Source organism: Panulirus ornatus, chromosome 55, assembly GCF_036320965.1.
Source record: "Panulirus ornatus isolate Po-2019 chromosome 55, ASM3632096v1, whole genome shotgun sequence".
Lineage (NCBI taxonomy): Eukaryota > Metazoa > Arthropoda > Malacostraca > Decapoda > Palinuridae > Panulirus > Panulirus ornatus.
In genome coordinates this window covers 38,955,261-38,970,033 of record NC_092278.1, presented here as the reverse complement: position 1 = coordinate 38,970,033, position 14,773 = coordinate 38,955,261, and the positions used below count along the sequence as shown (strand labels likewise).

General features: G+C 41.4%; 1 protein-coding gene across 4 annotated transcripts in view; it reads left to right on the top strand.

Annotated features, from left to right (window-relative positions):
* The first annotated feature begins 7,445 nt into the window (after positions 1-7,445).
* LOC139765716 (probable phosphorylase b kinase regulatory subunit beta) overlaps positions 7,446-14,773 on the top strand; it is a 217,915-nt gene continuing 210,587 nt past the window's right edge. For 2 of the 4 annotated variants that reach the window (XM_071693511.1, XM_071693510.1), the window contains exons 1-2: positions 8,532-8,671; positions 12,386-12,501. In XM_071693511.1, the coding sequence (XP_071549612.1) occupies positions 8,646-8,671; positions 12,386-12,501 (142 nt within the window). In that variant the 5' untranslated portion in view covers positions 8,532-8,645. Of the gene's footprint in view, positions 7,590-8,531; positions 8,672-12,385; positions 12,502-14,773 lie in introns of those variants that run through there. The other 2 variants (XM_071693507.1, XM_071693508.1) reach the window with 2 other exon arrangements.

Sequence of the window (14,773 nt, the reverse complement as noted above, 5' to 3'; positions counted from 1 at the left end):
AGAATTCGAACCCAGGATCTTTTGCGTGGTAGTCGGGTACGCTTAGTGCTAGGCTATGATCGCCCCAAATAGGGAAATAACTATTCGAATACTATGTACTTGAATACCCTTCGTCTCACGTCGGTGAGCAAAGGGGTCTACACCGGTCATTTCCCATCAGGCTCACACAGCCAGCAATTTACCGAACCCAACTGTACAACGCGAAGGTATATGAATACGAACAAAGTGTATGTGAACGCGCACCTTCATAGAACATACAAACCTCCAACAACTAGGATCGAACCCGGGACCCCGATGTAACAGGCGGGAGCGCTACCGCTAGGCTATGATCGCCCCTAATAGGGAAATAACTATTCGAATACTATGTACTTGAATACCCTTCGTCTCACGTCGGTGAGCAAAGGGGTCTACACCGGTCATTTCCCATCAGGCTCACACAGCCAGCAATTTACCGAACCCAACTGTACAACGCGAAGGTATATGAATACGAACAAAGTGTATGTGAACGCGCACCTTCATAGAACATACAAACCTCCAACAACTAGGATCGAACCCGGGACCCCGATGTAACAGGCGGGAGCGCTACCGCTAGGCTATGATCGCCCCTAATAGGGAAATAACTATTCGAATACTATGTACTTGAATACCCTTCGTCTCACGTCGGTGAGCAAAGGGGTCTACACCGGTCATTTCCCATCAGGCTCACACAGCCAGCAATTTACCGAACCCAACTGTACAACGCGAAGGTATATGAATACGAACAAAGTGTATGTGAACGCGCACCTTCATAGAACATACAAACCTCCAACAACTAGGATCGAACCCGGGACCCCGATGTAACAGGCGGGAGCGCTACCGCTAGGCTATGATCGCCCCTAATAGGGAAATAACTATTCGAATACTATGTACTTGAATACCCTTCGTCTCACGTCGGTGAGCAAAGGGGTCTACACCGGTCATTTCCCATCAGGCTCACACAGCCAGCAATTTACCGAACCCAACTGTACAACGCGAAGGTATATGAATACGAACAAAGTGTATGTGAACGCGCACCTTCATAGAACATACAAACCTCCAACAACTAGGATCGAACCCGGGACCCCGATGTAACAGGCGGGAGCGCTACCGCTAGGCTATGATCGCCCCTAATAGGGAAATAACTATTCGAATACTATGTACTTGAATACCCTTCGTCTCACGTCGGTGAGCAAAGGGGTCTACACCGGTCATTTCCCATCAGGCTCACACAGCCAGCAATTTACCGAACCCAACTGTACAACGCGAAGGTATATGAATACGAACAAAGTGTATGTGAACGCGCACCTTCATAGAACATACAAACCTCCAACAACTAGGATCGAACCCGGGACCCCGATGTAACAGGCGGGAGCGCTACCGCTAGGCTATGATCGCCCCTAATAGGGAAATAACTATTCGAATACTATGTACTTGAATACCCTTCGTCTCACGTCGGTGAGCAAAGGGGTCTACACCGGTCATTTCCCATCAGGCTCACACAGCCAGCAATTTACCGAACCCAACTGTACAACGCGAAGGTATATGAATACGAACAAAGTGTATGTGAACGCGCACCTTCATAGAACATACAAACCTCCAACAACTAGGATCGAACCCGGGACCCCGATGTAACAGGCGGGAGCGCTACCGCTAGGCTATGATCGCCCCTAATAGGGAAATAACTATTCGAATACTATGTACTTGAATACCCTTCGTCTCACGTCGGTGAGCAAAGGGGTCTACACCGGTCATTTCCCATCAGGCTCACACAGCCAGCAATTTACCGAACCCAACTGTACAACGCGAAGGTATATGAATACGAACAAAGTGTATGTGAACGCGCACCTTCATAGAACATACAAACCTCCAACAACTAGGATCGAACCCGGGACCCCGATGTAACAGGCGGGAGCGCTACCGCTAGGCTATGATCGCCCCTAATAGGGAAATAACTATTCGAATACTATGTACTTGAATACCCTTCGTCTCACGTCGGTGAGCAAAGGGGTCTACACCGGTCATTTCCCATCAGGCTCACACAGCCAGCAATTTACCGAACCCAACTGTACAACGCGAAGGTATATGAATACGAACAAAGTGTATGTGAACGCGCACCTTCATAGAACATATAAACCTCCAACAGCCAGGATCGAACCCGGGACCCCGATGTAACAGGCGGGAGCGCTACCGCTAGGCTATGATCGCCCCTAATAGGGAAATAACTATTCGAATACTATGTACTTGAATACCCTTCGTCTCACGTCGGTGAGCAAAGGGGTCTACACCGGTCATTTCCCATCAGGCTCACACAGCCAGCAATTTACCGAACCCAACTGTACAACGCGAAGGTATATGAATACGAACAAAGTGCATGTGAACGCGCACCTTCATAGAACATACAAACCTCCAACAACTAGGATCGAACCCGGGACTCCTGTGCAATAGGCGGGAGCGCTACCGCTAGGCTATGATCGCCCCTAATAGGGAAATGACTATTCGAATGCTATGTACTCGAATACCCTCCATACCTGAGCATGACAGATTGTCACAGTACGTGAGCATGACAGACCGTCACAGTGCACAGTCACCTGAGCCTAGTGTTGAAACGGGTGGCTGCGTCTCGGCTGAGCCCTGAGCCCTACCCAGCGCTGTGACCGGTCAACGCTGGGCCGCCCTCGCTACCCCTGGCTCCTCCACACTGTTCATCATAGGGGGAAAAAAATCACATCTTGTATGACTGGCTGTTGGGAGTCTGGCAGCGACCAGGGTCCTCATGCACCCGGCTTTGTTACAGCCTTCGTACGTAGCCTGGGAGATAACGTACAGTGTCTGCTGTCATACCTTCATATATGGTCTGTGCCATACCTTCATACATTGCCTGGTGTCATACATTCATACATGGTCTGGTGTCATACCTTCATACATGGCCTGGTGTCATACCTTCATACATGGCCTGGTGTCATGCATTCATACATTGCCTGGTGTCATACCTTCATACATGGCCTGGTGTCATACCTTCATACATGGCCTGGTGTCAGGCATTCATACATTGCCTGGTGTCATACATTCATATACGTTCTAGCAGATGGGCAGAAAATAAGTATAGCTACAATAATTGCACAATATTGAATTTTAGTCATTTCTTGTCAGTCAGTTCGTTGCCAAATGTTCTTTACCACTCACACTCGCTCATGTAATATTGTGGTTTATTTTTGTAACACAAGGCAAACTAGGTTTTCGTCTGTTGTTAGAACACAAGGCAAACTAGGTTTTCGTCTGTTGTTAGAACACAAGGCAAACTAGGTTTCTGTCTGTTGTTAGAACACAAGGCAAGCTAGGTTTTCGTCTGTTGTTAGAACACAAGGCAAACTAGGTTTTCGTCTGTTGTTAGAACACAAGGCAAACTAGGTTTTCGTCTGTTGTTAGAACACAAGGCAAACTAGGTTTTCGTCTGTTGTTAGAACACAAGGCAAACTAGGTTTCTGTCTGTTGTTAGAACACAAGGCAAACTAGGTTTCTGTCTGTTGTTAGAACACAAGGCAAACTAGGTTTTCGTCTGTTGTTAGAACACAAGGCAAGCTAGGTTTTCGTCTGTTGTTAGAACACAAGGCAAACTAGGTTTCTGTCTGTTGTTAGAACACAAGGCAAACTAGGTTTTCGTCTGTTGTTAGAACACAAGGCAAACTAGGTTTTCGTCTGTTGTTAGAACACAAGGCAAACTAGGTTTCTGTCTGTTGTTAGAACACAAGGCAAACTAGGTTTCTGTCTGTTGTTAGAACACAAGGCAAACTAGGTTTCTGTTTGTTGTTAGAACACAAGGCAAACTAGGTTTTCGTCTGTTGTTAGAACACAAGGCAAACTAGGTTTTCGTCTGTTGTTAGAACACAAGGCAAACTAGGTTTTCGTCTGTTGTTAGAACACAAGGCAAACTAGGTTTCTGTTTGTTGTTAGAACACAAGGCAAACTAGGTTTTCGTCTGTTGTTAGAACACAAGGCAAGCTAGGTTTTCGTCTGTTGTTAGAACACAAGGCAAACTAGGTTTCTGTCTGTTGTTAGAACACAAGGCAAACTAGGTTTCTGTCTGTTGTTAGAACACAAGGCAAACTAGGTTTTCGTCTGTTGTTAGAACACAAGGCAAACTAGGTTTTCGTCTGTTGTTAGAACACAAGGCAAACTAGGTTTCTGTCTGTTGTTAGAACACAAGGCAAACTAGGTTTCTGTTTGTTGTTAGAACACAAGGCAAACTAGGTTTTCGTCTGTTGTTAGAACACAAGGCAAACTAGGTTTTCGTCTGTTGTTAGAACACAAGGCAAACTAGGTTTTCGTCTGTTGTTAGAACACAAGGCAAACTAGGTTTCTGTTTGTTGTTAGAACACAAGGCAAACTAGGTTTTCGTCTGTTGTTAGAACACAAGGCAAGCTAGGTTTTCGTCTGTTGTTAGAACACAAGGCAAACTAGGTTTCTGTCTGTTGTTAGAACACAAGGCAAACTAGGTTTTCGTCTGTTGTTAGAACACAAGGTAAACTAGGTTTCTGTCTGTTGTTAGAACACAAGGCAAACTAGGTTTTCGTCTGTTGTTAGAACACAAGGCAAACTAGGTTTCTGTCTGTTGTTAGAGCACAAGGCAAACTAGGTTTCTGTTTGTTGTTAGGGTCGTATGTTAACCTGTTACTGTTCAGTAGTTCAAGTCTCGAACCGTCACATGTAACGTTAGGGAATCTATATAATATTTTCAAGGTTTGTGCGTTTGTTTGTTGTTTGTTCATGGCCAGGGTTGGGCACCTAGTGACCCCCATATCTTGGAGATAAGACTGTATCTCCCGTCCTCTACCTGGGGGTCTGGTGAAGGTGAGGGTCATGTCATGGTACAGACCAGGGAGTCTGGTGAAGGTGAGGGTCATGTCATGGTACAGACCAGGGGGTCTGGTGAAGGTGAGGGTCATGTCATGGTACAGACCAGGGGGTCTGGTGAAGGTGAGGGTCATGTTATGGTACAGACCAGGGAGTCTGGTGAAGGTGAGGGTCATGTCATGGTACAGACCAGGGGGTCTGGTGAAGGTGAGGGTCATGTCATGGTACAGACCAGGGAGTCTGGTGAAGGTGAGGGTCATGTTATGGTACAGACCAGGGAGTCTGGTGAAGGTGAGGGTCATGTCATGGTACAGACCAGGGGGTCTGGTGAAGGTGAGGGTCATGTCATGGTACAGACCAGGGAGTCTGGTGAAGGTGAGGGTCATGTCATGGTACAGACCAGGGGGTCTGGTGAAGGTGAGGGTCATGTCATGGTACAGACCAGGGAGTCTGGTGAAGGTAAGGGTCATGTTATGGTACAGACCAGGGAGTCTGGTGAAGGTGAGGGTCATGTCATGGTACAGACCAGGGGGTCTGGTGAAGGTGAGGGTCATGTCATGGTACAGACCAGGGGGTCTGGTGAAGGTGAGGGTCATGTCATGGTACAGACCAGGGAGTCTGGTGAAGGTGAGGGTCATGTCATGGTACAGACCAGGGAGTCTGGTGAAGGTGAGGGTCATGTCATGGTACAGACCAGGGGGTCTGGTGAAGGTGAGGGTCATGTCATGGTACAGACCAGGGAGTCTGGTGAAAGTAGAACTGTTACGTCAGACTTTGATAATCATCGTTCGTCGTTTGTGTTTGTTAAGGAACCAGATGAATCTTTTCATTCAGTCTGATACAAAATGTTCAATAATAAAACCATGAAGTTTGACGGTGAACAACCGACCTGAGGATGTCCTTGCAAAGTGAAGAAGGACGATGATTCTTTTTAAGCTCGACCTCAGAAGGGGATTTTAGCTGGTGGAAATAGAACAGTCTAAGCCATTAACATCTACAACTCCCGGTGGTTGTTAGCATTTTGTAGAATGTCCTGTCGCCCAGGCAGTTCAGCAACTGCAACATTCTTCAACAGACTCATAAGGAAACCCTGCACGATGTAAACAAGGAGATTATGTTGATGATGTACAGAGTGACGCAGTAACGTGGGAGGGAGAGTGAATGAATTGAGACAGTCACTTCCATACCCATGGCTAGTTACAATTGAGACAGTCACTTCCATACCCATGGCTAGTTACAATTGAGACAGTCACTTTCATACCCATGGCTAGTTACAATTGAGACAGTCACTTCCATACCCATGGCTAGTTACAATTGAGACAGTCACTTTCATACCCATGGCTAGTTACAATTGAGACAGTCACTTCCATACCCATGGCTAGTTACAATTGAGACAGTCACTTCCATACCCATGGCTAGTTACAATAGAGACAGTCACTTCCATACCCATGGCTAGTTACAATAGAGACAGTCACTTCCATACCCATGGCTAGTTACAAGAGGTTCCGTTTCCCTGGAAAATCGCCAAAGGTTTCAGGTTCCAGGCTCCATACTTATGATGAAATACTACAGGTTCCATGACCCCAACCACAGCCGGAGACCTAAACATACACGAAGGAGGGTGTGGCCTTCTGCAGGGGACGCCGAAGTCGTTAAAGAAAGTGTAGATACTTCTAGATGGATCTCTCAGTGGCTGAGGCCCCACTCGCTCATGGCACGCACCTTACCTAATGTGACAAGTGACGTAGTACGTGCTTCTTACGTCGTGAGTAACGTTGGTAAACCACGTTTGTAGGGGGCGCAAAATATCAAGGAAATAAAGATCGCTATCAAAGGGGCGTGTGACAGCACCACAATCAGTTGCTGAAGGTTTTATGATCCATACCGACGACCAGTTGCCATAGGGACCCTACTTCACACCATTCACCACAGATCCCATACCCCTGATCACTCGCCAGAGTTCTATACCCCTGGCAAGACGCTAAGCTTAACAGGCTCCATGACCCTGACCAGTGGCTGGAGTTTCCGATTCCGCAGCCCTCACCAGTCGCGAGAGTTTCCAGGTTCCATAGCCCCGACCTGTTTCTAGTTTCCAGATTCAACATCCCTGACTAGTCGCTACAGTTTTAAGATTCATATCCCTGTCAAAGGCGCGGAAAGGCCGTCCCAATCGGAGAGTTTAACCACTCCAGCTGCTAAGTCCTTTCAGCCTCGCAACAGTCTTCACCTGTCTACTAGAGCTATCTCTCTCTCTCTCTCTCTCTCTCTCTCTCTCTCTCTCTCTCTCTCTCTCTCTCTCTCTCTCTCTCTCTACGTTTGTTTCCTGTCGGGCATCATCAGCCCAGCGCGTCCGTCTGTCTGTCTAAGCCTTAGTCTTGTGTGGCAGTTTGTCTGCCCGTACCCTAGTCCTGTGATGGTATGTTATCGCTTGGCACCTGAAAAATTAATACAAGTAAAAGAAAAAACTACTAAGCGAGAGCGTTCACCTTGGAAACAAGACCACGCAAGCGATGAATCACATTTTTTTGGCTGCGTTATCACTGATAACGGTCATTTTAATCAGGCTATCGACAGTCAGTTTCCTCACAGTGAGAACAAGAGCATAAACTCTATCGTATTCATTGCTGGAATCCCCAATGAAACTGATTTTCTGTGCTAGAGATGGTCGATTACAACATAGGGATATACAGAAGAGTGCTAGAGGAAGATTTTGGGATAAGGTGAGTGAGCGCATTTGTTAGAATTGCATTGATTTATGCTAATTATTATTAGTATTTTCGAAATTTCAAGTTGCATCACTTACTTTTGACCAAAAAAAGTTCTCATTTATGCAAATCTAATTCTATTTTCCTATTTTGTTAAGGGGTAAGTCAGAACATACATGCCTTTGATACCGGTGTATTTCAAACTCGAAATATATTGCAGAATGGCATGGTTCGCCTTTTTTTTTTTAAGTTTACATTACACGAGAGAGAAAAGGCAAAAAAAAAAATTCTTTAGCAAGTATGAATATGTACATGTGTATATACATATATATGTCTGTATATGTGTATGTATATGTATGCTTATGTTGATATGTATATTTATGTATATGACGTGTATGGGCGTTTATATATATATATATATATATATATATATATATATATATATATATATATATATATATATATATATGTGTGTGTGTGTGTGTGTGTGTGTGTGTGTGTGTATCGGCCGTTCTGTCTGTTTCTTGGCGCTACCGCGCTGACACGGGAAACAGCTATTAAGTATAATAAATATGATAAATATTATTATGTTATTCTTACTAAAGTTTCATGATGTATTAGGCCTGTGGTACGAGAATGGCAGAAATAAACCACCCGAGTTAGAGTTTGTGTGTAGCTTCCCTTTCTCCTATCAAATCCCATAACATATTACAAGCTGCTCAGAATTATTGTAGACCAAATAGATATGAACTTCTATAGTTATGATAATAGTTACCCATTAAAGTTTAATAACGTTTTCTATGATAGGATATTAACTACTGCTCATGTAGTAGATAATTCATCATTTCATTGAAAAATATTGTGATATTTAAATTCACTTTTAATGATATAAGAAGCAGATGTATTATATAATTTAAAATACCATTGAGATTTATGCAACAGATTCAAAAGTGATGTAAATATCTCTTTAACATTGGTCCAATTCCATTCCTCTCATCTTTGACATTGAAACCGAGCAGGAAAGGACAAAGTTAGAGCTGGACCAGGGCAGATATTTCCTCATATAACATTATGTCTACCTTAGTAGTGCCATCACAGTAAGTAGTTGCATCAAAGGCACTTTGTTCTCTAATGTATGGTATCAACCGAAAAAGAAATTTCTTTTGAAAGTTCGTCATAAGCATATTTCACTTGAGTGGTACATAAACGCAGTTATTATATGATCGTCCTACGTGACGGCACAGTTGGGTCATATGATATTGTCCACTTTGTAATTACCGGATTTATCAGGATTTTGGTTCATTATATTCGAGGTTGGCTAGTGTTGTGAGATGGAGAGTGGGAGGAGCCCCTGTGTGGCTGGATAGTTAAGGGTAATTGGATGGACAATTATAAACCAACACTTTCCCTTCACTTCAGGATGACGACAGGTCAGAGCTCTACAACTACTTCTACTACACTTGGCGAAATTAGAATTCATGTCTTCATCCCCCTCACTGTTGATATTTTTTTTATTGATATTTCCTAAAACTTCCCGTATTACTTTCAAAGTTTATGGATGCCCATTTTCCAAGCGATGGGTTTTGATGAGTGTTTGTTATTTACTCCCTCATCGAGTTTTTGCAAAATAGGCAGAGCTTTGGGGTGGAGGGGAATTGTAGGGTAAAATGATACTGTAGTAACTGCTTTGAGTGAAAGAAAACCAACATTACAACTTTTGTTGAAATCCATCAACTATAACACAGACAGGGGGAAGCTTATGATATTCAATAAGTAATTCCCTTAGGCCTTGTGTTTCATATGATGTCCTTCACAAATTAAAGGTCATTTTGACAGCTGAAAAAAATACTTTTGTAATTTATGAGTTCCACTTTAGAACTATCTTTGGAAAATGGCTATATATGTTTAAGATGCTTTATATGGTTTATTATGATTACAGAAATGCATTTGGAGCTTGATTTAGAGGAATAGAATTTACTTAAAAAGATTTTACATAATGATATTGAGTGACAGTAGTACATCTTGGAAAATTTAGTTAAAGTAAAAGTATTTAACTTAAGAAAAAACAGAAGCTGCAAAAATGGCATTATTACTGTTTCGGACATCCAATGAATTCCAAGACTGAAAATTCCCAATTTTAGCTGGATGTTTGAAGTGATAGTAATACCACAAACCTAACCTAACCAAGACTTAAAAATCCCAAAGTTCTCTGGGTGTCCGAAGTGATAATAATGCCATGAAAGCCTCACCTAACCTCCATATTAGTCAGATTTATCTTAATTTTCTGTAATATCTAATTGACATAAACTAGTCATGCTCATGAAAATGTACTGCTAATGTGGCCAAAGGTAAAATATATCAAGTTTTGACTCATTCTCGCCAAAATCTTTAAAGTTATGAGCTGGATAATTAATTTTTAGGTCAGCCCATAAACTTGATGTCTTAAGTGTCATCAACTTGGTGACTGTGGCAATTAAAATTGGAATGAAAAAAATTTCGAAGTATGTGCATTTTATTGAAATCAGGGCATTTATGGTGTACAGTGGACAGTATTTTGAAGTGTTACATATTGGTTTGTTCTTTTTTTGCTAGCTCGGTATGTAAGTTGCTTTTTGGATGCAGAGGTTATTGTGATGATCACTTTTTTATGTATAGTTTGTCATTATTATAGTGTTTGACTGTCTTTTTCATATTAAAGAATTGCCAGGTGTTGCCCTGGACTGGGACCTTGTTTTCAGATGGCCCAATCTTCACTTTCCCCTCATGTTTGAAAGACAAAAGATATAACTATTCTTTCTTTGTTATGTAATGTTGAGCACTGAATAATACCTCCACCATAAGATATCCATTGTCTCACCTCCCTTTTTGATATCAGAGCTTTTCGCACATTCTAACCAATTCACAACCCTCAGTTGCTTCTGTGATTAGTAAGCACATTAGTGATTGTTCACTGTAATGCAATTAATTAATGTCACTCTTTTTAAAGATATTCCTTTCAAAACTTCATGCAGCTTAAAGATACAGGTACACCACTGATTTTCAGGCAACTAATGGTTTAGTCCTTTAGTCTGGACAAAATTACATGAGGGAACTTGAATTTACCGCAGCCACCAGTCTAGTTTACTGGGTGGCCACAGATGGCGTTGTGTGTAGGTTGCGCTTATTTACATTTACACTGCACTTGTTGGTGGTGATACAGTAGTTCTGTGAGATTCTGAACTTATTTTTGTTTGAATTTAATCCCAGCTATGACATATGAGTGTCATAAGACATATGAGTGTCAGTTGTGGTGTCAAACATAAACACCTGTCCATATTGATCCAAGATAAAGTATAACTGTAAGAAAAAATGGACCTTGGTGTTTTAGTGCATAAGCTGTGTGACATCTACAGTATTGGTTCATCAACTTTTTATGGTATAAAGAAGCAAAGGGAGAAAGTATTCAAATTTTATGTAAACAGTAATTCCAAGAAGCAAATGACAGTTAGAAAAACTATGAAAGATGGTAAGAGTACTGAGCACAATCAAGTGATGATGGAATGGTTTTGGCAGCGTCGGAGTGATGGAGTGGATTTGTCAGGTAGCATGATAATGGACCAGGCTAATTTGTTCCATAAGGAACTTAAATTACAACATAAGCATGACTATGGTGTAGGATGGATTCAAAGACTCAAGAAGCGTCATGGAATTTCCATGAATAAAGTGTGCGGAGAAAAGTGATCTGCAAACCACGAAGGAGCTGCTGAGTATGTGGACGAATTTGCAAAAGTCATAGCTGATGAGCACCACAGTCCTGAGCAGGTGTATAATGTATTTCATTTATTTATTTAATTTACATTTAATATTTGTTTAATTTAAATTTCTAACAGTCCAAGGTATATTTAAGACACATGTGAGATGTTAGAGGTGTGTTGATGAATCATATTATTACTTGGTTATGGTTGGTCCGGCAAAATGTTTAATTCGGCAAGGCTTTGGCACCAAGAGTGCTGGAAAATCGATGGTGTACCTGTATAAATGCTGGTGAGAGCATTTCCTTAATGTGAATTCCTTAATTCAGCCTTCCTATACGTTCTGAATTAATAAAGTTTAGCTCTTATATTTTGTTGAGAAAATGGTACTTGAGCCAGTAATGCATAAATAGCACTATATGTATAAAATTGACCTTATTGCTAAGGCACTGATATCCAAAGTCCTGTTTTCAGAATATCAACAGATATTCTTGAAAGGATACCAAGATAAGTTTACTGTTACAATTATTGAGAACATAATTTTTTCAACATAGTGATATACAACTCATGTGGTGAGAAATTTCTGGTTTGTGCTGTGTGACCTTTAACTTATGCTGCTTTGACAGGTATATGAGTACTCTGGGAGTATTTTCACATCAACCTAGATGTGTGGTATTTTTTAAAGTGTTTTTGTCATAAACTATTATGATTACTAGAGGTTTCCATCAGTAAAATCTATATTCAGTTGAGTGACATCTTCAAGATTTATTTCATAACATGAGGGCGCAAGTCTTATGCAGTCTTCCTTGATATCCCCTCATGTACTAACCATTGTATGGAAAAACTTTTGGTTGTAGCATGTGTTGGCGTTGCATAAAAAGCTACTGCAAGTATTAATGGTCGTACATTTTGCCTCAAGGCAGAGTTGGCCAATTCAGGAATTAATAACTTATATGCCCTAACTATAATAAAGAAAAGAAAAGTTACCCAAACATATAGTCCCCGCTTGCAGTGATTGGACTGATTCTGTTATAGGTTTGCACATCTGTTATATCAGTTTTATTTTAATCTTCTTTCTAGACATTCACGGATGAGACAGCGCACAGTCAGTGGATGTGATTCAGAAACAGATGTTCATCTTCGACTTATTAGTTATGATGATACAGTTCGCAAACTTGATCACTACTATGGCATTGGTAAGATTTTTTAAGTTTCTATAAACTAGAATCCTGTATTTTCTTTGATTTCAGAAGTTCCAGGTATTCATCTCAGTTGCATGTATTGTGCTGTGATGCACTTTAAGTAAAAGAGATTGATGAATTGATTGTGTTGAGGAGTTGATTGTGTGGTCTTAGATTGTCAGAATGCAGTTGATGCCATCCCATACAAGAAATTGGTTAAGAAAGAGGATAGGCAAAAAAATAATACTCCTTTGAAAGATTAAGAGAATATGACAATCATTAGAAGTGGTCAGGTACATGTTTAATGAAGTTTAACCCAATCAAATGCAAAGTAACAAAGATGGGACATAGTGCAAAGGAGGCTAATTGCCCCCTTCTCCTTCTTTTCCTATTTCCCCCTCCCCTTCCCTCTCCAGTATGACTACTCTAACTGTAACTGTTGAACCCCTTTTATGAAGCTCCTGGAGCTTTAAGGCTGCACATAACATGGGAGCTTGGTAAGGTGGGCTCCTTTACAGTGGAAAGGTTAAATGTAATGATATTCATAAGTTTAGAATGTTAAAACTGTATGCAACTTAGAGCAAGTTTCAAGAATTAAAAAGAGATGCAGTTGTAGCTTGATACTAGTTTGAATTCAGAAGAATTAGAAATTCCCATTATTTTTTTGTACTTGAGATAAATGAGTTGTAGGAATGGTCATCAGAAAGGGAGATTGAAAATTAGACTATTGAAAGTTGTGATGACTTAATCTCTCTATCCATCTATATCTCTGATGCCCATTCCCTCCAGGAACTCCCATCAAGGGTTGGCCATGACAAAAGTTTCTCCACTTCTCCCTGCCCGTATGTGCCTCTCTTGCATACACCATTCCATGCATTCTTCCACCATTTCTCTCCTTCCTGTATTTCTCACCCTATTTGCCCATATCACAGGTGATCTCACACTAACCTCTTTGATTGTGCTATCATACACTCTCCTTGTAAACCCCCAGTGTTGCATTATTGCTACATGCCCAAACCACCTCAAAAGTGTTTTGTTTCACCCATTCTACCACTCTATAATTCATTCTCTTTTTAATCCCAACCATACCACATCTCTCATACATCCCTTCATTACTTTTTTCATCCCATCTAGTCACACCACATGCTCTTCTCAAATAGTTCATTTCCACAGCTGGATTCTTGACCTTTGTGACTCATTCCTTTTCCATGTTTCATTTGCATAGGTCAGGATTGGGAGGACTATGCTATCCCTTAATCCTCTCCACTTCCATACTTATACGTCTACCCTTCATCATTCTTTTAAGGGACCCAGAGACTCTTCTACCCTGTGCTGCTCTCTCCCTTATTTCTCCATCCATATCACCAAACTTACAGCTCCTAGAAACTTAAATTCTCTCACTTCTTCCATTCTTTCTTCCCCCATAACCAAAGCACAATTTAGTACACTTTCTTCTTTCACTGTATATGATTTTACAAAATCTGTACTTTCACTCTGTTTCCCTTCAAACACCATTGATTTACTTTTACTTGTATTTACCTCCAGTTGTCCATGCTTACACACATCATAAAACACACTTACAAATTCTAGAACTCCTCTTCACTCTCAGCAAACAACATAGTATCAAAATAGGCTTGCTAGAATCCACCATAACTCACTGCCACACTCCATCTTTGTGCCTATTTTCCATAGTTTTCTTTCATCTCTCTTATCACTATATCCATATTTATTTATTTATTTATTATACTTAAGTGCCATCTCCCACGTTAGCGAGGTAGAACAAGGAAACAGGTGAGGAATGGCCCAGCCCACCCACATACACATGTATATACATAAACACCCACACAGGCACATATACATACATATACATCTCATTGTATACTTACTTATACAGACACTTCATCACTCCTTGTTATTACCTCCCCATTCACCCCCTTCACCGATGTTCCCATTTGTTCTCTTGTCTTACACACTTTATTTACCTCCTTCCAAAAGTTCTTTTTATTCTTGCTAAAATTTTATTATACTCTCCCACCCCAAATCTCATTTGCCCTCTTTTTCACCTCTTGCATCTTTCTCTAGACCTCCTGCCGCTTTCTTTTATACATGTCCCAGTCATTCGCTCTGTTTCCCTGCCAAAATTGTCCAAACGCCTCTCTCTTCTCTTTCACTGACAATCTTACTTCTTCATCCCACCATATTCAGTGTGTGTATGGATCATGGTGAAGTGCCTAAGGATTGGCAGAATGCATGCATAGTGCCATTGTACAAAGGGAAAGGGGATAAA